General features: G+C 43.6%; 1 protein-coding gene across 3 annotated transcripts in view; it reads left to right on the top strand.

Annotated features, from left to right (window-relative positions):
* The window catches only part of DDAH1 (dimethylarginine dimethylaminohydrolase 1), a 219,135-nt gene that overhangs the window by 176,541 nt on the left and 15,820 nt on the right, over window positions 1-26,774 (top strand). For all 3 annotated transcript variants that reach the window (XM_089684417.1, XM_089684415.1, XM_089684416.1), the window contains 3 exons: window positions 4,616-4,715; window positions 7,441-7,514; window positions 9,070-9,189. In XM_089684417.1, the coding sequence (XP_089540543.1) occupies window positions 4,616-4,715; window positions 7,441-7,514; window positions 9,070-9,189 (294 nt within the window). The remainder of the gene's footprint in view (window positions 1-4,615; window positions 4,716-7,440; window positions 7,515-9,069; window positions 9,190-26,774) is intronic.

Genomic DNA, 26,774 nt, shown 5'->3' with positions numbered 1-26,774 from the left:
ACGTACTTTGGCAGCTTTTTGTTGCCCTGTCCCAACATTTTTTAGCTGTTTTGCTGCCATCAATTTCAGAATAACCTTATTTTTTTCTTAAAACAGTACATTTTCTCATTTTAAACATTTGAAATGTTTCTAATTTTCTATTGTGAATAAAATCTGGGTTTATCAGATTTGCAATCATTGCGTTCTGTATTTATGTAGATTTTACACCACGCCCCAACTTTCTGTAATTGGGTTGTACACGTAGGCCTAGTACAGTGGTCGGCAAGCCGCGGCTCGCGAGCCACATGCGGCTCTTTACCCACTCTAATGCGGCTCTTCTGTGTGCCGGGCGCCTGCTCCCCTCCCTCCTCTCGGTCGGCCGCTCCCCTCCCTCCTCTCGGTCGGCCGCTCCCCTGCCTCCTCTCGGTCGGCCGCTCCCCTGCCTCCTCTCGGTTGGCAGCCCCAAACGTCCGCGCGGATCTTTTAATCCGGCCCGCGGATGTGGCTGTCAGGATGTGTGTAGGCGGGGCAGCGTGCCGAACGTGAGGGGAGGGGAGCTAGGCTCCTCTCACAGTCCGCCCTGAAGACCCGAACGGCGCGGGAAGACAGCGAGAGGAACGCAAAAGGTAAGTGAATTGACACGGGGGACTTGGCTTACTAGAAGGGGGGGGGGGGGATAGTACTGTGGGGGATGAAATACTATATGAGGGATGAATTACTTTATGAGGGATGAATTACTATATGGGGGGATGAAATACTATATGAGGGATGAAATACTATATGAGGGATGAATTACTATATGAGGGATGAAATACTATATGGGGGGATGAAATACTATATGGGGGATGAATTACTTTATGAGGGATGAATTACTTTATGAGGGATGAATTACTATATGGGGGATGAAATACTATATGGGGGGATGAAATACTATATGGGGGGATGAAATACTATATGAGGGATGAATTACTATATGAGGGATGAAATACTATATGAGGGATGAAATACTATATGAGGGATGAATTACTATATGAGGGATGAAATACTATATGAGGGATGAATTACTATATGAGGGATGAAATACTATATGGGGGGATGAAATACTATATGGGGGGATGAAATACTATATGAGGGATGAAATACTATATGAGGGATGAATTACTATATGGGGGATGAAATACTATATGAGGGATGAAATACTATATGAGGGATGAAATACTATACGAGGGATGAAATACTATACGGGGGATGAAATACTATACGAGGGATGAATTGCTATGGGGGATGAATTACTATATGGGGGATGAATTACTATGGGGGATGAATTACTATATGGGTGATGAATTACTATGGGGGATGAATTACTATATGGGGGATGAATTACTATGGGGGATGAATTACTATATGGAGGATGAATTACTATATGGGGGATGAATTACTATATGGGGGATGAATTACTATGGGGGATGAATTACACTATGGGGGGTGAATTACTATATGGGGGATGAATTACTATGGGGGATGAATTACTATATGGGAGATGTATTTTCAGTTTTAAAAATGTGGCTCTCAAAATAAATTTCAATCATGGTTTTGGCGAGATTTGGCTCAGTTGAAAAAAAAGGTTGCCCACCACTGGCCTAGTAGAAGCCAGTGGAGGGATTGGGAGGGAGATCACAAAAAAAGTATTTCCCAGCACACTTGCCAGCCTGCAAAACAACCCAAATTGGCACAGTCTAACTGTTTAGGTTAAAAGCAGAGGGTTTTGTTGGTACATATTTGCAAATATATGCATAAGCTGCAGTGCCCACGCCAAGGGACCTCTGTATATACTGCAGTCGTAAATCTAAATTTCCAGAGTCTCCATAGTAAGAGCACATATAAGAATGGATAGATTAAACACAGGTATGCCTGGAGGGAGCCCACCCCTCCTTAAAGGTAAAGGTATGCACATGACACCCAGCAAGAGCACAGTGGCAGCGAAGGCATCCAGTGCATCCCTGCACCCAATTTGTCCAACTGTACAAAAGAGTGGCAGCCACCCCAACCTGTAACTGGCCTTTGCAGCAAGGAGCACATGGAAGGGCAATGCACATCACAAACAAAGGATTTCCCAGCACACTTACCAGCCAGCCTGCAAAACAACTGAATTGGCCCTGTCTAACTGTTTACATTAAAAGCAGAGGATTTTATTTGCACACATTTGCAAATATATGCGTAAGCTGCAGTGCCCGCACCAAGGGACCTCTGTATATACTGCGGTCCGAACTATAAATGAAGCTCCTACTATGGAGGCTCTGGAAATGTTGAGTTAGGACCGCAGTATATATAGAGGTCCCTTGGTGTGGGTACTGCGGCTTACACATATATTTACAAATGTGTGCAAGCCAAACCCTCTGCTTTTAATGTAAATGGTTAAACAGGGCCAATTTGATTGTTTTGCAGTCTGGCTGGTAAGTGTGCTGGGAAATCCTTTCCTTGTGACTTGCATCGCCCTTCCGTGTGCACCTTGCTGCAAAGGTCATTTATAGTTTGGGGTGGTTGCCACTTTTTTGTACAGGTGGAGAAGAAGTGGCCGCTGATTGTTCAGTAAGTTTGGTTGAGTCTAACAGCAGCCTTCATGTTAGGCTGAGGAAGGATAGGTAGGCCAACGAACTAAAAGGTAATTGCAGTAGTAGAGGTGAGAGATAACCAGAAACTGAACGAGTATCTTGGTGGTGTCGGTAATTCACAAGGGGCTAATTTTGGAAATGTTATGTAGGCAAAGGTGGCAATATTTGGTCAGTGATTGGGTGTGCAGCCTGAAGGAGACATGCCTGATGAAGGGGTCCTGCCATACTCCGACATGTTGCCATGCTGTAAGTATGTAATCCTGTAGTAAAGCCTTTTGGACCCATATTGGAGATCCTTGGTGTGCCGGTGACATTCCTCTTGAATCTGCTTGGTTCCAACCGATGTTTGCTGTAGCAACCTATGCATACAGCCATTTTGTAGCGTATGCATATTTTCATTTTTCTATACTCTAACCTTCCTGAACTGTAAAATGTTTCCAGTCATATTTCTACTGAACTGACAAGATCTGGTTTTATAAATAGTACATAACCCAAGAAAATGGCCTCTTCCACTCTGTTACGACAAGTGATCTAAAAAAAGTTGTTTTCCATGACTAAAGAATGTTCTATTTCTTTTTTTTTCGAGATGGCCATATCATCACGGTTCAAATTATTGCAAGTGATGTAACTCTATTGTCAGATTTGGTTTGCAGGGATTCTTCTGTGAATGTTCTCAGAAATTCTATACGGTTTCAGTTTTCTTCCAAATGTCAGGCTCGTAATTCTGTCACTGGTGAAGGGTTTAGAGAAGATATACTGCCATGTTTACATTGCTGTGTATCACCTTGTACTCTGACATATGCCATCTCCTGCCTGGGGGGACTCTGGGCAGACATTGCAGAAATTCATGTTTCTCTAGAACTCGGAATAACCTCTTTATTAAATAAAGACAGTGTAAATAAACCTCCACAAACGTCATTTGATGTTGGTTACCTGCTTTAATTGTAGAAGTATGAGGAAGTGAATGCCTACCGGCTCCGGGTGCCAAAGTTCAAACAATGTGCATTCATGGTTTGGAACTGAAATAATTTATTAGTAAAGAAGATATTTAATATAATTAAAAAAAGCAGGATGTTGATTTAAAGTAAACCTGTCATGTCTTTTAATATGCTAGAATAATAATATTATTAATAATAGTCCCGATACCAGGCAATATACCATTATGTTTTAATGATAACCCCTCTGGTTGCCTTAATGCTATGCCAAGGTTCCTTTTCAAATAGCAGCTATGTGTCCTTTTGCATGTTGGGCAAAAATAACATTTTCGGTTTCCTTTTTTACTGATTAAGAACCTGTGCTTCTAAAGCCCAACTTTGGGAACCCATAAAGTTATCCCTTGCACTGTGGCTGTGCCCGCACTGCAAGGGTTAACTGCTCAATTTGTCTAGGGTAGAGTATAAATGCCTTTACTTACCTGATCCTCAGCAGATGGCGCTTCCCCACATTTCAGCGGTGGACTGTCAAACTTGGTCCCACCTCCTTCCATCACCCATGCTTCCCTATTGGCTATCTAGTGTGTTGCACAGCCTACCTGAGGCTTGAGGATATGGCCAAGCTCTACTTCTTCAAGAAATTTGAGATTTTTGTATACATTCTACATTATTATATTTTGGCGCACAGTGGCTAAATGGTTAGCACTTCCACCTGGCAATACTACGGTCACTGGTTCAAATCTCAACCATGGCACCACCTGCCTGGAGTTTGCATGTTCTCCTTGTGCCTGCATGGGTTTCCTCCAGTTTCCTCTCACTTTCCAAAGACATGCTGGTAGGTTAATTGGCTCTTGTCTAAATTGTCCTTAGTATGTGTATGTATGAATATAGGTTAGGGACTTTAGATTGTACACCCCTTGAGATTTATGGACTGATGTGAATGTACAATATATATGTAAAGCACTGCATAAATTGACAGCGCTATATGAGTACCAGAAATAAATAAACATTGGCCTTCAGTTTCTCTTACGCTAGTTTCCAATGCAAAGTTTTAGAACTATAACTTAATTGCCAAATAAATTTTTTCTGCAGGTGGAAGGTGTTAAGAAAGCATTGCAAGACCTGCAGCTGAATATTGTTGAGATGACAGATGAAAATGCAACGTTGGATGGAGGCGATGTTTTGTTCACAGGTAATCCACTGTATTCCCAACACGTTTCAGCTGTATAATATCAAAGGTGCAAGTGATGTAGATTGAGCTGACATCCAGATCGCCCAGTGGACAATGAAAGCATTCACAGGATGACTCTATACATTCAAGAACTGCATGTCAACTCTTTTGGCTGCCAGTAGGTTTGTCATTTTCTTTAGGTGTCCATGTGGCAGTGGCTAAATGCTTCCATGTGCAGCACAGTGGCTGAATGGTTAGTACTTCTGCCTGGCAGTACTAGGGTCATTGGTTCAAATCCCAACCACGGCACCACCTGCATGGAGTTTGCATGTTCCCCCTGTGCCTGTGTGGGTTTCCTCTGGGTACTCCAGTTTCCTCTCACACTCCAAAAACATATTAGTATGTTACTTGGATCCTGTGTAAATTGACCTTAGTATGTGTATGTATGAATGTAAGTTAGGGACCTTAGATTTTTTGCCCCTTGAAGGTTAGGGACTGGTGTGAATGTACAATATACAGCATAAGTAAAGCGCTGACAGTGCTATATAAGTACCTGTAATAATAATGTTGTCCAGACCCCCTGTCACTGCTTAGACTGTAGGGTGACACCGCTATCTCCTGCTGGACGTTTATCTATTGTACAAAAAATGGAGCTGAATTATGGGAGGATACTTTAAAAGCTAATTTCTTAAAAAAACAGATTTTTAAATACATTTTTATGAAGACTTAACTAGATTAAATGTTTTTTTTTATATTTGCCCAGAGTTTTCTTGTAAATGTATTTAAACATAAGCATTGACCTTCAGCTGGCTATAGAACAGCTGAGATCCGAACCATGTATGGGAAGGCTGAATGTACCCTTGTTGATCGATCGATCAACTTGGGTACAATCAGCCTGTCGGATTTTAGATGCGATCAGTGCTAGCGGCTATTATGACGGTTAGCAGTAACCACTGTGTTCTCCGTGTGGGGAAGGGGGATTCCCACATTGCTGACTGTGTTGATGGGGGAATTGAGCGATTTTCTTTCCTGCAGCTCTTGGTTGCAGGGAAGAACAATCGCTCTATCTGTGGCCAGCTTTATTTGCTCCCTTTTGGTCTCTTAAACATTCAGTTGAAAGCTTATTGATATACAGTATCTGTCCAGTAAGTGCAAAATATACCTGTTGATCCTTCCAGAAATCTGTTGAGCTCTTAATTACATGCAGTGAGCTCACAATGCTGCACTGAAATATCTATCAATGTTATCAGCCCTACATCTACTGTCTTTCTGGACTACAGAACACCTTCCCATGTTATTGAGAGGAGAAGGGGATGTTTTGTAGCCCTAACGCTCCCTCTTCTAGGTTGACAACTCTTTTCCTCTATATCTACAGTATTGTGAATGGGAGTTGTCACCTTAGAACAGGAGATGTGTTACTGGCAGGTTCACCAGGGGAAAACATATGAAAAAAAAGTCTGGATAAAACAATGCAACCACCGAAAGGATGGTAAGCTGCCGTATCGCTTTCTAACGTACATAGTTTATTATTTTTTGTATAGTTAGAGGCTTGCTAGAAGCCTGGATATTAATCAGCCTTTGAGTGAGGCAGCGAGGTTACTTCATGTTAAGGCTGGAGGGCTCTGCAGGTCAGTTCTCTGATACCTCCCCCTGCTCTAGAGGTTTGTAGAAGTTTCCTGAAGCCAGTGGGCGGGGGTGAAAAGGGGGTGATCTGCATACTTAAAGGAATCTGGCCAATCCAAAGGCAGTATGGTGGCTAGGTCAGCCCTTAAATATGAGAGAGCTTGATCAGCAGGGGAGTCGGGTGGAAGATAGAGTGATGAAGTGCTGCTGGTGTGGAGCCTGAGAGGGGGCCCCAGAGGAGAAGTGTCTGCCTACAGGCTGAAACTGGACAGAAGGCCCTCCACTGTCCCACAGTCTGTCTGAAAAAGACAGCCTGTCTGCAGGGAAGGAGACAGCCCAGCATAAGGCCTGAAAGCAGCTGAAACCTTTAAAGCTACAGGAACAGGACAGTGTGAATACTTCTACATGCCCTGGGCCAAAGAAGGGAGAGAGTGGTCAGGTGCAGTGCCCAATTAGTTCTCCCTGGGACTGTATTCCTTGTGTGTCTTGGAATCCCTTTCCCTGGGATACTCTCAAGATAGCCAGTGGATGAGATTTTCATCTGGGGTCTGAGGAGGGTCATTTAAGGGGGCCAAATGCTCCTTGCAAAGACTTTGTGTCCATTGTTTGGAAGATAAGAGCCACTCCTGAAGGAGTTGATAGCCTAGGATCTGTTCTTTTGTGATTTTGCTGAATTGTTTACCTTTTTGTGCCCAAGAATGTGTCCTCTAAGTTGTTTCAGTTCCATTGGGCATCCCATATACCCCTAGACCACATCCAAGTTGTTAACCCCTAATAAAACAACAAAAACCAAGCTCATGGACTGTTTACTAACTGTGGATAAAAGTGTGGAAAATGCGCGTTGCCTGGCTGTGCAGAGCTTAGGGGGACCAAAAAACTCAGTGGCCCTCAAGAGGGTAGTGCTACACTACTATATATTACATTTTTCATCTTGGGTTTCCATACGCTTTAATTTCAACACGTCAGAAAACCAGAGACAGGTGGAAGCCATGCACTAACAGGGCTTTAAGTATAACTAAGGGCAACTTTTTTTTTTTCGTTTTTTCTTTTTACAGGGTCTCTTTTAAATAAATTATTATCGTTACCAACTTTATTTATTGCATTTATTTGTGTTACTTTCCAGGACGAGAGTTCTTTGTCGGCTTATCAAAAAGAACCAATCAGCGAGGTGCAGAAATACTGGCTGATACCTTTAAGGTCAGTACCAAATGTATGTTTTACTTTTTAGCCTAGATAAGGCACTCTTAAGCCTAGTACAGGCTATCAGAAAATCATATGAAAAATACAATAATCTGATCATTGGTACACAGCTTTTGACAGCCAATCACGACAGTTCATCTGAATGGGTCCCATGTGCAGGGGCGGACTGACCATTTGGAAACTCGGGCACTGCCCGAGGGCCCGGGGTTAGTAGGGGGCCCCATGAGATGCCCCTGGTACTTTTTCATAGGCTTTTTGAGTTTGGGCAAGGACACAGGGGCCCCATGATCGCCTATTGCCCGGGGGCCCCATGAGTTGTCAGTCTGCCCCTGCCCATGTGGCAGCAGTCCCAGCTGGGCTACCACCTCATCCCTTAAAAACTGAACAGATATTACACAGGTTCTGGGGCTGATTAAGGAGGTAATTAAACTCAGTACCTTACCTGCACTAAATTAGCCCCTGAACCTGTGTAATTAATATGTGTACGGTTTTAATGGGATGAGGTGCCAACCCTACTGACATACCGTTTTAACGTTTGCTGCAAAGCAAAACATCATGGCTGCAGCCCTAAGCTGCTGCATTGTTTTGTTTAGGTTGGCAGCCGGGGATGGTAAAACTGTGGACTCAGCCTGCTTTTGGGCAGAGTTGCTGACTTGTTTTGGTGGTCTTCATTCTCATTTGTACATCATTAATCATTGACCTGAAACTAGTATTCACTCAGTAAAGCTAAAGCTAGCCATACATGACTTGAATTTCGGCTGATTCAAGCGGAATCGGCTGAAATTTAAGTTGTGGTGGTCCTGCACACTCCAGCAGCTTAACAAAAGGAAATTAAAAAAAAAATTGACTGAATCAGCTGGAAAATGATTGGTTGAACTGTGATTGCAACCTAGCTTTACAGGGTTGTTTTTTTTTTTGCCTTCCTCTGGATCAAGTTTGGATGTAAGCTTCTGTATATGGAGGTTTTCTATTTATTTATTTTATTATATTTTTTTTTTCTTTTCCTTGAATTAGATGGACTTGTGTCTTTTTTTGCAAACTATGTAACTTAGTCTAGGTTCACACCTATGCAGTTTGCGTTTGATCGTTTCTGCAGTGCGTTTTGCATTTTTGCACATGCATTTTTGATGCTGTTTGTTTTTTTATTTTCTTGTTGCTAGGCAGATTTAAAATGCTTTTCTGCAGCATTTCCAATGAAGTCTATAGAACCAAAAACTCAACTTTTTGCGTTTAAAAAAGTCCCTGACCCTTTCCACAAAACGCACAGGGAGAAAACATGGAGATGTGAATATGTCCCATAGGAAATTACATTAAATGGACTGTAGTGCGTTTCTGGAAAACACTTAGATGTGAACCTGGGGTAAGATGCAGTCATTGTTCAGGTTCTCAGACAGCTGCAGCTCTCTAATTACAATAGCTGGCAGTGCAGGTTCCTCCATCCACAATGCTTAGCTTGGATGGAGAAATCTATTGATATTCCTTACATTCAGTAAGTAATCCAGGTTGCTAGCGGAAGCAAAGTATTAATTTTTCTGTGATTTTCTTTTTGCAGGATTATGCTGTTTCCACAGTCCCAGTGGCAGACTATTTGCATTTAAAAAGTTTTTGCAGCATGGCTGGACCAAACCTCATCGTCATCGGCTCAAGTGAGCCTGCACAGAAAGCTCTGAAGGTAAAGACTGCAAATAAGCCCCAGTGTATGTCGTGTCTTCCATACCCCGTGAAACAATGTAACCAGAATGAGGGATGTCTGTTCATCCTCACACACTGTTTAATGTTCTGTATCTGGAATGATGTAACCCGTATTAAACCTCTTAAGAGGCTCTGTGCCTTTGGCAGATTAATGTTTAATCACCCCCCACCCCTTGGCTGCAGGAAGCCTCTGGGCAGAATCTAGGTGGCTTCTTAGGTTTGTGCCGTATATCCAGATCATAAAATAAAACCTTTGGCATTATTAGATCTCAGGGAGCAAAGCCAAAGCATGTATTAGATCACTGTCAACATTCCAGAGAGTTTCATTCTACTGTGTGCATCCTGTATATCAAATTCAAGCCGGATCTGAAACCGGGTGAGTTGGGTAAAGAACAAAATGGTCTGGCATTTAAAGCTGGACTCAGGGCAAAAAAATTAAAAATAAAAAAGGAACACAGGTTAATCCAGTTATGTCTTTAGATAAAAAACATTACATAAAGATTGTATAAAGCTGAATCAGTTTTGATATACCAGTCCTGTAACCCCCTAGTACCAGAGCACTATGACTAGGAGAGGGATTGTTAGCACTGTAACCCAATCAGGGCTCTATTGCTTACAAAGAAAATATCCTATTGGTGGGGAGAGCAGAGGAGTGGCATTATCCATGTGCTGCTGCTCCTTTAATGTCCAATCACGGGCTTGGGCAGGTCCTGGACCAGGCTGCTTTCCTTAAACACAATGTAGTCCCTAGGGACAGTATTCAGGGGTAATTAAAAAAAATGGTGCCCAGACTCATCCATCTGGTGTTACAAAACTCTAAGACTTTTCATTACCATGTGGAGCTTATTCGTAGAATGACTCTATGACTCTAAGTTCCATGTAGGAGTGAAACACGTTAGAGTTGGTGATGCCAGGTGGACAAATCTTTTTTACCAGCTTTAAACAGTGAGTTGCTTCATTCCCCAACACCCCCCCTTCCCCCCCCCCACACACACTTTTTTTTTTTTCTCTGTTTGAAGACTGGAGTAGTGGAGTAGAACCTAGACGGGCTGTCTACCACCAGCCTGGCTGAAGAGAATTAGGGATCCTTTGGCAAGTAAAATTATTTGCACATATGTATATGATTGTATATTTATCTGTTTGGTATTCAGCTTTAAAAGGGAAGTATGGCCAAACCTCCTTTGGTCATAATTCTGTGGGCTACAGAAATCCACTTCCTTCTGCACTCCTATTACCCAGATTCAGCTGCCAGTGGCTCTGCAGGGATCCTGACAATAATGTTGGGATTTGCCCAGATGCCTGACTGGCAGCTGGCTCAGCCTCTCAGTTCTCCGTTAAGAACCTGAGCCAGCTGCTTCCGCCCCCTCCACAGCCCAGCACTCCAGTCAGTGCTGTAGGGGCAGAGCACGGACATTCACCACTCCGTGCTCAGAGCAGACTCGAGAAGTGGGCGATCAGCGGTCTTTGATTGCTCAGTTTTTGGTGTAGAGCGGCAGGGCACAGCTTGAAGCTCCAGATCGATGCTGCATCTACATAGGTGAGCCCTATACTTCTCTTTTAAAGAAACCTGTGCTGAGAGAAATATGAAGGCTTACCTCCTCCTCCCCTGGCTCCAATGCAAGTATGAAAAGAATCCACAGGATAGCCAGGCAAGCAGAATATTCAAGATGTTGCCAGCAATGGCTGCATAAATATATATATATTGTTTTAAATATATGGTCTACCTAAATCTGTAGAATACTGAACACAGCCTTTAATATACTGGCAACTATTGCAGCCTTCATATTTCACTCAGCATGGTAATGCACAGCAAAATGGACAGTTCATTGATTATGAATCGCACCCCAACACAATTTGTGTGCACATTACAGTACATTGGCTGCTGTTAACAGAATACATGTAATGATCAATACTGAGCGGCATTAATATGTGTCTTTTTCAACTACCTGGAGTTCAGCTTTAAACTGACTCTGGTGAAGCACTCCACATGTAGCCTTTCATTTTAATGCTGCAATTTACAGTATATTCTGCACCTGACTGCCCTGCCCAGCAAATCCTTGTGGTTTCCGGTAGCACCTTCTGGGGCCTGGTTACTGTCTGCTCCAAGTCCATCCCCACCATCAGGGGCCCTGGTGAACAAGCAGACTGGGGCTTAGACTCCGCGCTCTGGGGAATCCTGTCCTGTGGATCGCTAGAGGTACCACCAGGTGGTATCTGACAGAACCATACGGCCTGCCTGACCATTCCACCTCTCCAGCTCTGACTACGCCTGTCTTCCCGCACATACTGATATTAGTGGAAGGTTGGTTTTGTTACTGTGCGTTTTTTGTATATTTGGGCGGCTAACAATAAATTATATTGTTATTACATCATTCCTGAAGCCTGTTACTTCCCTTTGTCAGTCCACACATTTCTGGTCATACCTGGATCCCTGACACTGTGTGTTGCAATAATGCGCAAGTGTTGACATGCATTTTACATGCGATGTATAAGGAAGACCATTCATTTTGATTGGGCCGCAATGCACCAAAGATGCTGTATGCCACTCTTTTCTTAATGCAACACACATTGTCCACTCTGTGTGCTGTGGTGCGTTACGCATGTATGCTGTATTATGTTTTGGTATTGCACTGGGTTCTATTCAAAATGAATGGTTTGTATTGCACAGCTTGACATTACACGTTGCCGTATGTTTGCAGTACTGTATGGTAAAGCATGCTTTTACTATGCGTTAACACAATGCTGAAATGTGAACAGGCCACTGACATTGTTGAATCTGGCTGAAGTGAATTTGATCAAATTCAGAATAAATTGTAGGGACTTAGTTGTACTAATGGATTTATCTTGCGTAGATGCCATTACCCTTTAACAGTTAAAGACAAACTAAACCCATCAATTTAATAGTTTTCCAGAACGGTTTCTTCCAGGGCATGCCGTGAAAAATAACTGTCACAGTTGCATGAGCTCTCAACTTTACAATCAAGCCATCAAATTGCTGGAGCCTTCACTGATCACATTTTCAGCACCATGAGAGCTGCAGATCAGAGACGTAAGCCAGCCATACATGGATCAAAATTTGTCCAGCTCAGCAGGGACCAGCCGAGATTTGTTCCATGTATGGGCATGCTGATTGTACCCAAGTCGATCCATCGATGGGCTTGGGTGCAATCAGCCTTTTGGATTTCTCATATACATTTACTGACGACTGATAGCAGTGATCCTTGTGTTCTACTGACAGGGAAGGCTTCCCGTGCCCCACCCCCGAAAGAACACAATAGCACTGCAGGAGACATTGATTGTGTTGATGGGGGAATCTACAGATTTTATACCAGTGGTGGATGGAAAGAAAATCGAATCATCTATGGGCTGCCTAAGATGGCAGCTTCCTTGCTTGGAGTTTTTAGTTCCATTTTAAGCCTGATTACAACTTAATTTTTTATCATCTTTGCATGATCTGCAGGGCAGTATTTTCCCCGATCATGTTTTATTATTCTGACTCAGATTGTTGTGATAGCGATTTATCCCTTGTGAGACCTCTCTGCCTAGCCTGTATAAGCAGATATAATCACTGTGGGCAATCCTTGTCAGATAGCTGAACTCACCAATACTGTGTTCATCCAGAAGTTGCTTTATTCTGTACATGTGAAACAGGATACAGCAGAATGAATGGTTTCCAGTATTATGCGGTCAAAAGATGATCATTTCTGTAGCGTACTATGCAGAATACATGTGTCCCTGTTACATGTGGTCTGTTAGCTGCATCCATGACACAGGAAGTGCTGTACTGAAGAAGAAGGGAGGAGCTTCATATACAAAGGAACTGTGTCATAGATCTCAGGGAGGCAATATAAAACAAAGTGTATTACCAAATAAGGCCACTGGATGGCAGCATAACTAACTATAGAAATGTCCATAGGAAATGGTACAAAAAATAAACTATATGAATTCTCATGTACATTAACATAAATATTAACTGTGTAACAGCATACTCCCCGTCTGGCATTGTAAATGTCACTATTTAAACCATAACGGTAGTTATACAATTGCAAATAAACAACAGTGCAATTTGCTTGATGTCTTGAAGACCTGAAAGACATAAAAAAGAGAACATGCATATAGTGCAACAATTATAATGTAAGGCTTCAAGTTGTATCGAATTAAAGTTCAAGACACTTCCTTCTTGAAGTCACATGTTGGATCCAGCATCATACGCAAGCAAGTTCATTCTCCAAAGGGCAAGAGCAGAACAAGTTCCGTGATAGGTCTGCTGAAAGTCTTTACAGTCCCTTGTCTTGCAACTTTCACCTCCACCTTGCGTACCTTGCCGTCATCACTAGGAATGCTCTTTACAATGAGTCCCATAGGCCACTCGATTCTTTCAGCTTGCTGGTCCTTCAGCAGAACGAGATCTCCAAATTTAATGTTAGGGTTCAGGCGTTGCCATTTTCTGCGTCCTTGCAGAGTAGAAATATACTCCATTCTCCAACGATTCCAGAAGCAGTTGGAGAGGTGTTGTACTCGCTTCCACTGGTCATAGCACATATTTCCTGTTTTAAAGTTTCCAGGTGGAACAGGAACGGACCCAAGCTTCTGGGTAAGTAGAGTAGCTGGGGTAAGGATAGTTGGGGTCTCTGGATCTGTAGAAACTGGAACAAGTGGTCTTGAATTGATTATGGCAGATGCTTCTGCCAGGAAGGTGGTTAGAATCTCATGGGTAAGTCTTGTGGAGTTCAAGTCCATAAGCATAGAGTCCAGTATTTTTCGTGTGATGCCTATCATTCTCTCCCAAGAGCCACCCATGTGGGAAGAATGAGGAGGATTGAAAATCCATGTACAGCCCTTTTCAGCTAAAAGGTCTTGGACTGGCCTAGAGTTAAGCTGTAACTCTCGACATGCTCCAACAAAATTAGTTCCACAGTCAGATCTTAGTGTCTTGACTGGTCCTCTGATGGCAAGAAATCGTCTTAGAGCATTGATGAAACTTGAGGCATCCATAGATTCTATGACTTCAATGTGTACTGCGCGCACACTCATACAAGTGAACAGCACTGCCCATCGTTTGCTGTTTTCTTGGCCTCCTCGAGTTCTACGGGCTGTTACCATCCATGGTCCAAAGACATCCAAACCAACATGAGTGAAAGGTGGGTCAGTACTTAATCTGTCGGCTGGCAAATCTGACATTTGCTGTTGCTGATGTTTACCTCTTAGTTTCCGGCACTGAACCCAGCTGTGCAGTGTAGTTGTAATCTGTCTTTTTGCTCCTATAATCCAAAGGCCTGCAGCTCTTATGGCACCCTCTGTGAAGTGTCTTCCTTGGTGCTTAACCCCTTCATGGTAGTGCCGTATGAGCAGAGTGGTGATATGATGGCGGGCAGGTATAATGAGAGGATTCTGTTCCTGATCTCCCAACTCAGCCTTGTTTAAACGTCCACCAACCCTTAACATGCCGTCACTGTCAATGAATGGGTTCAGGTTTGCAATTGAACTGTTTTTTGGAATGTCCCTCTTGTCACGGATACATTTAATTTCTGAGCCAAAGACATCCTGTTGTACATTGTGGATTATGATCATTTCACCTTCAGCAATGTCTTTTGCAGAAAGAAGCCTTTGGCACATGTGCCACCCTTGACATTGAACATTGGTGGGCTTTGTGTGAAAGCAGTGTGCAATATGGACTAACCTTGCGATGGTGCGTACAAGTCTTATCCACTTAGAAAAACGTTCAAAGCGTTGACAGCCCAAGACGAGTCTTTGTTCAGTTCTGGTGACAAGGGTTTTGACTTCAGGACGAATCTCTGGATCTCTGTCAGGTTCTAGAAGACTGAAGATATCAGCTGAGGTTTCTTCTGGATGATCCAGCAGGAATTCAGGACCTGTTAACCACGAAGAGTTTGCAAAGACACTTGCAGACACTGGCCTGGTGGCATGATCTGCAGGATTCATTTCAGATGGGACATAATGCCATTGTTCAGGTTTAGATGATTTTCTGATTCTTTCTACACGGTTGCTGACATACACATAAAAACGTTTAGTCTGGTTGTATATATAGCCCAGAACAACTTTGCTGTCTGTGTAGAATTTGGTGTCATCTATCTGAGTGTCCAACTCGCGCAGTATGAAATCGGCAATTTCTACAGCTAGCACAGTTCCACAAAGTTCAAGCCTAGGAATTGTGTGCTCAGGCTTAGGTGCTAACTTAGCTTTCCCAAACAGAAACCCTATGTGGGTTTGATTAGAGTCTATTACCTTGAGGTAGGCAACAGCTGCTATGGCCTCAGTAGATGCATCTGAGAAGATGTGAAGCTCTTTCCTCTGACTTGTAGCAAGGGAAGCTGAGGTGTAACAGCGTGGTATACTGATTCCATCTAAGGCATGTAGAGATTGTTTCCAGGACTCCCACTTTGGAAGCTTGTCTGTAGGCAGCGGAGCATCCCAATCTTTAATAGACTCTGAGAACTGTCTAAGTAAGGCTTTACCTTGTATGGTGATGGGAGCCACAAATCCCAATGGATCGTATAAACTGTTCACCACTGGCAGAACACCACGCTTGGTAAATGGTTTGTCTGCAGAGCCGACTTGAAAGCCGAAGGTATCTTTTAATAAGTCCCACCGTAGGCCCAGACTTCTCTGTACAGGTGGCATGTCCATTCCAAGATTTAAATCTTTAAACCCAGTGGCATGATCACCAGGTTGAAAGGCTTTCATAACAGCAACACTATTCGAGGCAATCTTGTGTAGTCTGAGGTTAGCCTCGGAAAGCATACCTTGTGTCCTTTGGAGCAGGTCTATGGCTTCTTCGTCTGTAGGTAAAGACTTAAGTCCGTCGTCAACATAAAAGTCTCTCTCAACGAAGTGTCGAGCATCCGCACCATACTCCTTTTCTCCATCAAGGGCAGTCCTTCGTAAACCATATGTTGCAACAGCGGGTGAGGGACTATTTCCAAAAACATGTACCTTCATGCGGTATTCAATTATCTCATTGTCCATGTTGTTGTTACGGTGCCACAGAAACCTTAGGAGGTTCCTATGGTCTTCACGTACAATGAAGCAATGAAACATTTGCTCAATATCAGCAGTTATGGCAACTGGTTCTCTTCTAAATCTCATAAGTATACCTACAAGGTTGTTGGTTAGATTCGGGCCAGTGAGAAGAACATCGTTCAGGGATACGCCTTGATGCTTGGCACTGGAGTCAAATACTACCCTGATTTGTTTTGGCTTACGTGGATGATACACTCCAAAGAAAGGCAGGTACCAGCACTCATCATGTCTTTGAAGTGGTGGCGCTGGTTCGGCGTGATCCTTTTCATAAAAGCGATGAAATGTTCCTTCATTTCAGGCCTGTTCTTTAGTGTTCGTTGAAGTGAGTTGAATCTGGATAGAGCCTGTTCACGATTGGTTGGGAGTGTGGCCCTTGCAGCACGAAGAGGTAATGGTGCGATCCAGCTGTTAGACTCATCCTGGAAGAATTCTTCGTCCATTATTTTGATGAACTCTCTATCTTCGACCGACAAGGCTATTTTGTTGTCATCACTTGTAGTACAAAACACTGTGGTACCTAGGTTGTCATCACAAAGAACAGGAGTAACATCAGGTACTTGGATGATGTCAAGAGGCTTCTCCTTTACTTCATAATGGTGAGGGCACTGTTTGAAGTGGGATGCACGTCCATTTCCCAACATGTAAGTTTTGAAGGAGTGGATCTCAGTTGATGTTCTGTCCAGGCATACATCGCCCACTATTACCCAGCCTAGGTCAAGTCTTTGTGCATAAGGGGCATTGTTAGGTCCATCGCATTGGTCGCGTACTTTATGTACTCTGAGAATGACTCTTCCTAGCAGGACCAAGATTTCAGCACTCTTGTCCATCGCAGGAATCTCATCAGCAAGGTGCCTTAAGTGAGGATGATGATATGCAGCTTCTGGAGTAGGAATCTCTTCTCTTTCGTCTGGTATCTGATCACACTCAACTAATGTTGGGAGGGGTATGCCTTCTCCATCCTTGATATGAGAGACCATGAATCCATCGACCCTTCTGCCAAAGGTCTCTACACGACCAGAACAGGTTCTGAGAGTATACGGTGTTGCGTGACCTTCTAAGCCAAAGATCTCAAAGAATTTAGGCTTAACCAGGGATCTGTTGCTCTGTTCATCTATTATGGCATACATCCTAGCAGCTTCCTCAGGATGATCCTTGGGGTATATCTTGACTAGGCATATCTTGGCACAGCATTTGTGATCCAGTCCCTCTCCACAGACTTCTGTGCATGAAGAAGAAACATTACTTTTGGCTAGAGCGTGACTTTGTTGCTCCCCGCCATAATTTGGGACAGGGGTTGAGGTAGGTAGCTGCTGCGGGTTGTCTGGAAGTGGAGTAGGATGCATGGCTGTAACATGTCTGTCGCTACCGCATTCTGTGCACTTGATGACAACCTTACAGTCTTTAGCAAAGTGGTTATAAGAAGCACAGCACTTGTAGCATATTCCAAGTTTCTGGAGAATCTCCCTGCGCTCTTGTAAAGGCTTTGCCCTAAGCCCACGACATTTCTTAAGAGGGTGAGGCTTCTTGTGAATAGGACACTGACGATTAGGGTCTTTATCTCTGGCATCTACAATGCCTTGGTCAGTAGGCGAGGTTGTGGAGGGTGAGATGTCTGTTCTTTTAACAGATATTGCTCTAGTATAGTCTCTACGTTTAGCTGCTGTGTTATCATACCTTGATGATGATGAGGATGAAGCAGGCAAGTTTGGTTCGCTGAAGCTGGGATCGTTTCTCGTCCAGGCTTGATCACTAATGAACCTGCAAAAGTATGAGAATGGAGGAAAGGATACGTTATAGTCTCTTTTGTACCTTGAGCCCTGTTGTGCCCATTTCTCTTGCAGGCCGTATGGCAGTTTAGACACCACTGGGTTGACACCATGAGCGGTGTCCAGGAAGCTTAGTCCAGATAGACGTGTGTCTGTCTTTGCCAACTCTAGCTCCATGAGGAGGTCACTTAGATCTTGGAGCCTGCGATAGTCTTTGTTTCCTATTTTTGGGAAGTTTTGCAGTCTCTTGAATAGAGCGCTCTCTATGGCTTCAGAGCTACCATAGGCTTGCTCAAGTCTTGCCCATGCAGCAACAAGACCTGCGTCTGGGTGGTCAACATGTACTGTTCTCAGTCTTTTAACACGATCTGCAGATTCTGGTCCCAGCCACTTTATGAGCAAATCAAGTTCTTCCTTAGTAGTAAGGTTGAGATCAGCAATAGCAGCCTTGAAGGTTGATCTCCAGGCCCTGTAGCTCTCTGCACAGTCGTCAAACCTTGAGAGGCTGGTGTTAATGAGCTCACGGCGAATCATATATCTGGCAAAGTCATTCAAGTCTGATCTCTCACTCTTTGGTGCCAAAGTAACTTGTGGAACCCCTTGGGTGTGAAAGTTCTCTGGTGATGTAGGGTGAGATTTACCAGGGTAAAATGATGTTGCATGAGCGTTTAACTGTGGTGTAGTCTCTAAGGCTTGTGCTGACTGTGGCTTGAGCTGCGACTTGTCACTGGAAGTCACCTTGTTGTTGGCAGGAGTTGATGTGGTTTGCTGCATAGATGTACTTGTGTTGTAGATTTGAAGAGGCTTAGGCATATGAAGCTGAGAGGTCTCTGTGTTGAGAGTCAGAACAGTGTTGTTAGTAGGAGGTACAGGAGATGACTCTGTATCTTCGCAAATGTTATGCTTTAATACGTATTCACTGGTGCGTTCAACTGGATCTTCCAGTTCTGCTGGGATAAGGCAGTCTGAATTAGTACTTTGTCCCATCGCTTGTTCAAGGACTTTCAGCCTTGCTAGGGAAGCTGCTTCCTCCCCTTCCATCTGCAGAATCTTTATTTGGGAATCTGCCTCTGCTTGCTGAGCTTTGCTTTTAGCTTCCATCTCTGCTTGCTGAGCTTTGCTTTTAGCTTCCATCTCTGCTTGCTGAGCTTTGCTTTTAGCTTCCATCTCTGCTTGTTGAGCTTTGCTTTTAGCTTCCATCTCTGCTTGCTGAGCTTTGCTTTTAGCTTCCATCTCTGCTTGTTGAGCTATCTTGCGTGCTTCTACCTCTGCTTCCTTTCTGGTAAAAAAGCTTTGCGGCTTTTTTGATTCAGCATCAGCGCGGGCCTCTATTAGCTTATCGCTTAACGTCGAACTTCTGGAGCGAGAGGATCTAGAAGAAAGTGCAGTGCGCTTGGTTGAGGTGGATCTGTGAGATCTGGTCTCCTGCAGATGAGTAATGCGGAGTTCTGCTTTAAACTTAGCATTTTGCACTGCAAGATCCCTTTGTTGGTTTAGTGCATCGGTCCTGGTCAGTTCTGCTGAAGAATCCTCTATATTAGAGTCCTGCAAGAAAGCTGAGTATTTTACAAACAGCCGCTGGTAGCGTTCATATGCAGCAGATAGGCGATTTATAGAGTCTCTTAATTCAGCTGGTTGATCATTAAAGTGTGACAAAACTGACATGCATTGTGAAGTTCGGTCCCAGAGGTCTGACAGATTACTGGAGAACTCATCTCTAGTGGCTTCATAGTTTTCCCTGAGTTTCTGTGTCGGTTTTATTGTACGTTTGGGTTTTACGCTCTGTTCTGGAATGTCTGCAGAATCGGCTCCCTGTACGTCTGCTGGTTCAGAGGAATGATGTATCTGCGTTGGTTCGGCCATAAAGGAGTGTTCAGAGCCTTGTCTAGACATTTTTTACTGTTCTGCAAAAATTGGTACTGTCTCTTTAAGAAGACGAACAGCAGCTTAGTCAGGTGGGGTAACACAGTTCAATGCAGAGAAACAGTTTTCAGCATTCACATGAAGTGCAGTAAGCTTGTGCGACCATGTGCTTTGCAAGATAGCGGATGGCACTGAGCTTGATTGCAGATTAGGCACACACATATACACAGCAGGCTGTAGGGATTCTATGCATCTTTTGACTATTCTGACTCAGATTGTTGTGATAGCGATTTATCCCTTGTGAGACCTCTCTGCCTAGCCTGTATAAGCAGATATAATCACTGTGGGCAATCCTTATCAGATAGCTGAACTCACCAATACTGTGTTCATCCAGAAGTTGCTTTATTCTGTACATGTGAAACAGGATACAGCAGAATGAATGGTTTCCAGTATTATGCGGTCAAAAGATGATAATTTCTGTAGCGTACTATGCAGAATACATGTGTCCCTGTTACATGTGGTCTGTTAGCTGCATCCATGACACAGGAAGTGCTGTACTGAAGAAGAAGGGAGGAGCTTCATATACAAAGGAACTGTGTCATAGATCTCAGGGAGGCAATATAAAACAAAGTGTATTACCAAATAAGGCCACTGGATGGCAGCATAACTAACTATAGAAATGTCCATAGGAAATGGTACAAAAAATAAACTATATGAATTCTCATGTACATTAACATAAATATTAACTGTGTAACAGCATATTTATGGGTAGGTTTGGGGGAGTTATGAAACTTTGGGTTCCTTATATTTGGCTGTTTATTGTAGGCACGTTAGCCTACAAGCTCCACTGACACAGGGGCTGATGTAGGCAATCCTGTGTCTTCTGTAAAGCACAATGGAATATGTTGGCACTAAACAAATATGGGTAATAGGTCTTTAACTAGTTGCCGACCGCAGATAGCCGAATGACGGCTACACTGCGGTCGGCCAGTTCTGGGTGGACGTCATATGACGTCCTCCCAGAACGCGCTCTCCTGGGGCGCGCACCCGGCGATCTCCGTGATCGCTGTGTCCTACGGACACAGCTGATCACTTGATGTGGTAAAAGACCAATCACAGCGGCCTTTTACCATGTGATCAGCGGTGTCCAATGACACGCTGATCACAGGGAAATGCAATTGCCGGTTCTCGGCTGCACTTTCCTCACGCTGTCAGATCGTGAGGAAAGTACTGCCGAGAACCGGCAGTTGTCAGAGCGAGGATCGGCACCGATCATCAGGGCACTGATGATCAGTGCCCTGATGATTGGTGCCCAGCAGTGCCACCCACAAGTTCCGCCCACCTGTGCCCAGCAGTGCGCCCACTAGCTCCGCCCACCTGTGCCCAGCAGATCACCCACCTGTGCCCAGCAGTGCCCCCACCTGTGCCACTCTGCAGTGTCACACGCCTGTGCCCAGAAGTGCCACCTACCTGTGCCCAGAAGTGCCACCCACCTGTGCCCACCCACCTGTGCCCACCAGTGCCACCTACCTGTGCCCACCCACCAGTGCTGCCCACCAGTGCCACCCACCAGTGCAGCCCAGCAGTGCTGCCAGTCAGTGCCACCAGTCAGTGCCCAGCAATTGTGCCAGTCAGTGCTGCCAGTCAGTGCCCAGCAGTGATGCCAGTCAGTGCCGTCTATCAGTACCCATCATCAGTGTCACCTATCAGTGCCGCCTATCAGTGCTGCATATTAGTGCCGCCTATCCGTGACACCTCATTAGTGCTACCTATCAGTGCCGCCTATCCGTGCCACCTCATTAGTGCTGCCTATCAGTGCCCTTCAGTGCCGCCTATCAGTGCCGCCTATCAGTGCCCATCAGTGCTGCCTATCAGTGCCCATCAGTGCTGCCTCATCAACACACATCAGTGAAGGAGAAAAATTACCTGTTTGAAAAATTTTATAATAGAAACAAAGAAACTTTTTTTTTTTTTTCAAATTTTTTGCAATTTTTGTATTTATAGCGCAAAAAGTAAAGTGCCCAGTGGCGATTAAATACCACCAAAAGAAAGCTCTATTTGTGAGAAAAAAATGATCAAAATTTCATATGGGTACAATGTTGCATGACCGCGCAATTGTCAATCAAAGTGCGGCAGCCCTGAAAGCTGAAAATTGGCCTGGTAAATAAGGGGGTATAAGTGCCTGGTAGGCAAGTGGTTAAATACCCCAAGGCCCATGTTTGGTAGACCTACAATATGTACACCAGAATGCCTTCTCTTTGTCCTCTGTTCTCTGACTCCTATAGACAATAGTATACTAAGGTTAATCCATGGGATGCAATGGAAATATTTGCCTGCAACCTTACTCTACCTCTGGAAGAATGATAAACTACTGATATCTTTCAGTGTTTGTGTAGAGACCTGGAAAACATTAAGCAGCATTTCCAGACCTCTGGGGGAGCTGATACACTCCATCAAGAGCAAGCCAGAGGGATAAACGGAAAATGTTATCTATAAGTTGCCATGGAAAGTACAATATGTACTCTTTCCACTAAATCACGGGTGTCAAACTGGCGGCCCTCCAGCTGTTGTCAAACTACAAGTCCCATGAGGCATTGCAAGACTGACAGTTACAAGCATAACTCCCAAAGGCAGAGGCATGATGGGACTTGTAGTTTCGCAACAGCTGGAGGTCCTACAGTTTGACACCCCTGCACTAAATCATATACACTAAGACCTTTAAAGAAAAACTGTACTGAAACAAGCGAGCTACTGTTGCTGATCTCAGCCTCTTGTCCGGTTCTCACACTTATCCAATGGCTTTAATATTTTCTAAAGCAATGACCTAAAGCAAGTATGCAGATATAAATACATCAGTGGTTCATATAGTGAACTCGGTGTAGAGCTATTCACCCTGAGGTCATCACAGAGGACAAGGGGGCATTCTTTACGTCTGGAGGAAAAGAAATTTAATCTCTGAACACAGAAAGGTTTCTTCACAGTGAGAGCTGTGAAAATGTGGAATAGACTCCCTGAAGAGTTGGTTCTGGCCAGCTCAGTGGATTGCTTTAAAAAAGGTCTGTATTCTTTCCTAGATACACAGAATATAACTGGATACTAACATTTATAAAAGTTGATCCAGGGAATATCCGATTGCCTCTCGGGGGATCAGGAAGGAATTTTTTTCCCTGCAGGAGCAAATTGGATCACGCTTTACTGGGTTTTTTTGCCTTCCTCTGGATCAACTGTGGGTATAGGATTCTAACTTTTTTTTTTATTTTTTAGTGGTTGAAATGGATGGACTTTTGTCTTTTTTTCAGCCAGATTAACTATGTAACTCCCTTTCTTCATGCTTCCTCGAGATCAGTGTCTCACAGCAGCCTTCTTTTCCTACTCATTCATTAATGTGGAACTTTACTCTCTCAATCAACATTGACTATTTTGAGTCCTTATGCAGCTACATTAGTAAATGGATAGGAAAGTATATTATCGTTCCTTATTTTTAAACTGTTTTTTACATTTCTTCAGTTACTTCCTGGTTTCCAAGCCTAGGCAAATGATGTCATACTTCCCAGGAGTCTATAGGAGGGGACAAGGGTTTTACAGTGTAGTTCTGCTTTAAGGGACATGGGGTTAGGATTCTGAAACAGGGTTATACTGCTGCCTGCAAGAGAATTGAACACTGACAAATCTGTTAGGCCTCGTTTACACAGATGGCAAGGAAGGTGATAAAAATGGGCAGATGTGCTGCAGTTTTAATACCCTCTGATCACCCACCTATAAAGATAACATGCTTCCAGAGCAACTGTACATATGCCACAGTGCTTTGCTTTGTGGTTTTGGCAATTATTTTAATGTGCCTTGTCGAGTTCGAAGGCCAGTACTGCCTGTCAAACTTGTCCATTGAAATCAATTGTATAAATCCTGTATAATAATAGCACAAAGTGTGGTAATCTCATTCAAAATCCCCATTTGGCAAAAAACAGCCAAAAAAAGAGACATTCAGTATGCCCACAAGCCGTTGCTGTACGGGCCTGCTGCATCTACCATGGATCACTTCTCAGAAAGCAAGAGGAATATGCTGTATATGTAAATTTAGACTTAAGTTGACCATAGATGGATCAAAATTCCATGCATGTGTGGCCTTCCACTTTTGACAGAAGTCAAATCGTTGTTGATTAGCAGTTTCAGCCACTGATCAGTGTATTTGACAGCAGTGGAGTCCCGATATCAGAATACAATGTCCCAGCTGGGAAGACTCGTTCATCCACCTCTCTTGTGTTGATGGAGAAATCCCTTTTTTTTTTTAGTTCAGTCAGCCCAATGACTGATCAGAAAAACTGAGTCATCTGTGGCCAGCTGAAGTGAGCCAGGTATAATTTAACGCATCCCCTCATGCTTCAGTTTTGTGCCAGTGTCCTAGGCTAGGACATCCACCTCCCAAGGTCTACCATCGCACTTGGAAAGCATATTATAAATGGTGTGGGCAAGGCATTTCTATTTTAGGAAATGCTCCTTAGGACCTATCCTTACCTTTTTTCAATCTGGTCTGGATCACCATTTTGGCCTTGAGTACCATCAAAGAACAAATCTCGTCTCTAGTCATTCTTTTTGAAAGATCGCTTGCTTCTCATTTCTTGGTAAAGTCCTTTGTACATGGTGTTGCTCATATAACTCCACCTGTATGTCCACTTGTGACTCTGCGGGACCTGGTTGTGTTGGATCTTCAAAGACCACCCTTTGAACCTGTGAGATATTCCTCTGTTCACATTCTCCCACAAGGTTGCCTCAGCAAGGCAAGTATCTGAGTTGGCAATCTCTTGTAGAGTACCATTTTTTCGTTCTACACAGAGACAAGGTTATCTTGAGGTTTAGGGTATTGTACTTCAATCTATTTGTCCTGCTGCAGTACATCCCAATAAACATTCTCTCCATTGCTTCAACAAGCTGTTCAAATTTGTCCTTCAGCCACATCTTTTAACAAGCTGACTGACCTTATCTTCCTCATTCCTGAAGGTCCCCATAAGGAACAGTTGGCATCTTGTTGTTGTCATTTCTAGATGGATTAGGCATCTCACCATTTAAGCCTATAGGCTTAAGGATATGGCTCCCCCTTTTCCTGTCAAGGCCTACTCTGCTTGAGTGTCATTGCCTTAATGGATTTTTTAGCATCAGGCACTTGTTTCCCAGATTTGTGAGCTCTGAGGAAGAGGCAAGTCCTCGAAACGCGTCAGCCTATTGGATGACTACATTCCCCATTACGGACTGTCACTCAGCGCGGTGTTGACCCAGCTGTTCTTTTATGATGTGCCTTGACTTTATTGTCGTTTGTGAGTACAACACCTATTTTATTTCTTATTAAACATTTTTTATGGTAATGCACCAGGCCTGTGCACCCTCTTTGTTCTTTCCCTCATTCAGGTGGCACTGATAGGTGGCACTGATTGGCATTGATAGGTGGCACTGACTGGCACTGATGGGTGACACTGAAAGGCAGCTCAGATGGGCACTGATATGTGGCATTGATGTGCACTGGTATGCACTAATATGTGGCATGGATGTGGCACTGATGGACACTGACAGGTGGCACTTCTGGGGCCACACTGATCATCAGGGCACACTGATCATCAGTGCCCTGATGATCAATGTACATATCCCCTCCGCGGAAAGCCGATTACCGGCTCTCCTCTCGAGCTGTCAGCATGACAGCTCGAGAGGAGAGAAATGCCGATAACCGGCATTTCCCTGTTTACATGTGATCAGCTGTGATTGGACACAGCTGATCACATGACCAAGCCGACATCTTCGGCTCTTATCGCCGTGCTGCGTGCTCCCTGAGCCGCGCATGCGCAGTGAGAATGGGAGGACGTCATATGATGTCCTCCCAGAACGAGAGTGCCACCTTGCGCCCGTCATATTACTATATGGCGGGCGGGAGGTAGATGATTACCGTAAGGTTTGGGATTCTTGACTTACTAATACAGCTCAAGCAGGACTTTTTAAAAAAAAAATTATTTCTGGCTTATGATAGATACCCCACAATCTCTTACCCTCACACTTTATATATTTTTTCTTTTTTTATTATTATTATTATTATTATTTTTTTTTTTTTTTTATAAAGTTATAAACCTTTGTTATATTTATGTAACAAATATTTATTTTTCTCTGTATTTTTAGCTGATCTTAAAAATAAATAAATATTGAAGTAGACAAAACCCTTGATTGTTAGCTAGAGAAAGGCAAAAAGTTCCTATTAAGTATGCCCCAATTTGCAGGAATAGAAAAAAATCCTTCCGAATCCCTAAAGGCAATTAGATAATGAACATGTAGATCAGCTAATTAACATTTTGCAATCCTTGAAAATTTTAGGAGACAATATTTTGTTTTAAGAAACCCTCCTGCGTTTATTTGAAGCAATCAGCTGGAAGCTGTTCTTATGGAGGACTGTTCTACATTTTTTGCAGCTCTAACAGTAAAGAGCACTTTGCTTACGAAGACGTTAAACCAAGTGGCAAAAAAACGCCCTAGTGTTTTCTTTAGAAACTTTGGGACCATTTATGTGTGAATACATTAAAACATGTTCTTAACCACTTACCAACCTGCTCACAGTAAATGTACTGCAAGCAGGCGGCAAGTGCAGGCATAGCAATGTACATGTTCGTTGCCTGCCTTCTTCCAGGTCAGGTTTCAGCCAATGATTTCAGCTGAAACCAGCTGATCGACTGTGTCCAATCACAACAGTTCTCTGTTTCCAATCACACAGAACTCTGTGTAAATAGAACCACAAACTTGGCTGCTAGATCTGCAAGTAAAAGCAGCACACATTACATTTGATAGGCACACAGTTAACCCTTGATTGCCCCTAGATGTTAACCCTTTCCCAGCCAGTGTCATTATTAGTGTACATTATTATATC

Source organism: Staurois parvus, unplaced genomic scaffold (genome assembly GCF_062004578.1).
Source record: "Staurois parvus isolate SC_StPar_1 unplaced genomic scaffold, SC_StPar_1.0 ptg000347l, whole genome shotgun sequence".
NCBI lineage: Eukaryota > Metazoa > Chordata > Amphibia > Anura > Ranidae > Staurois > Staurois parvus.
This window is presented reverse-complemented; position numbering and strand designations above follow the sequence as displayed.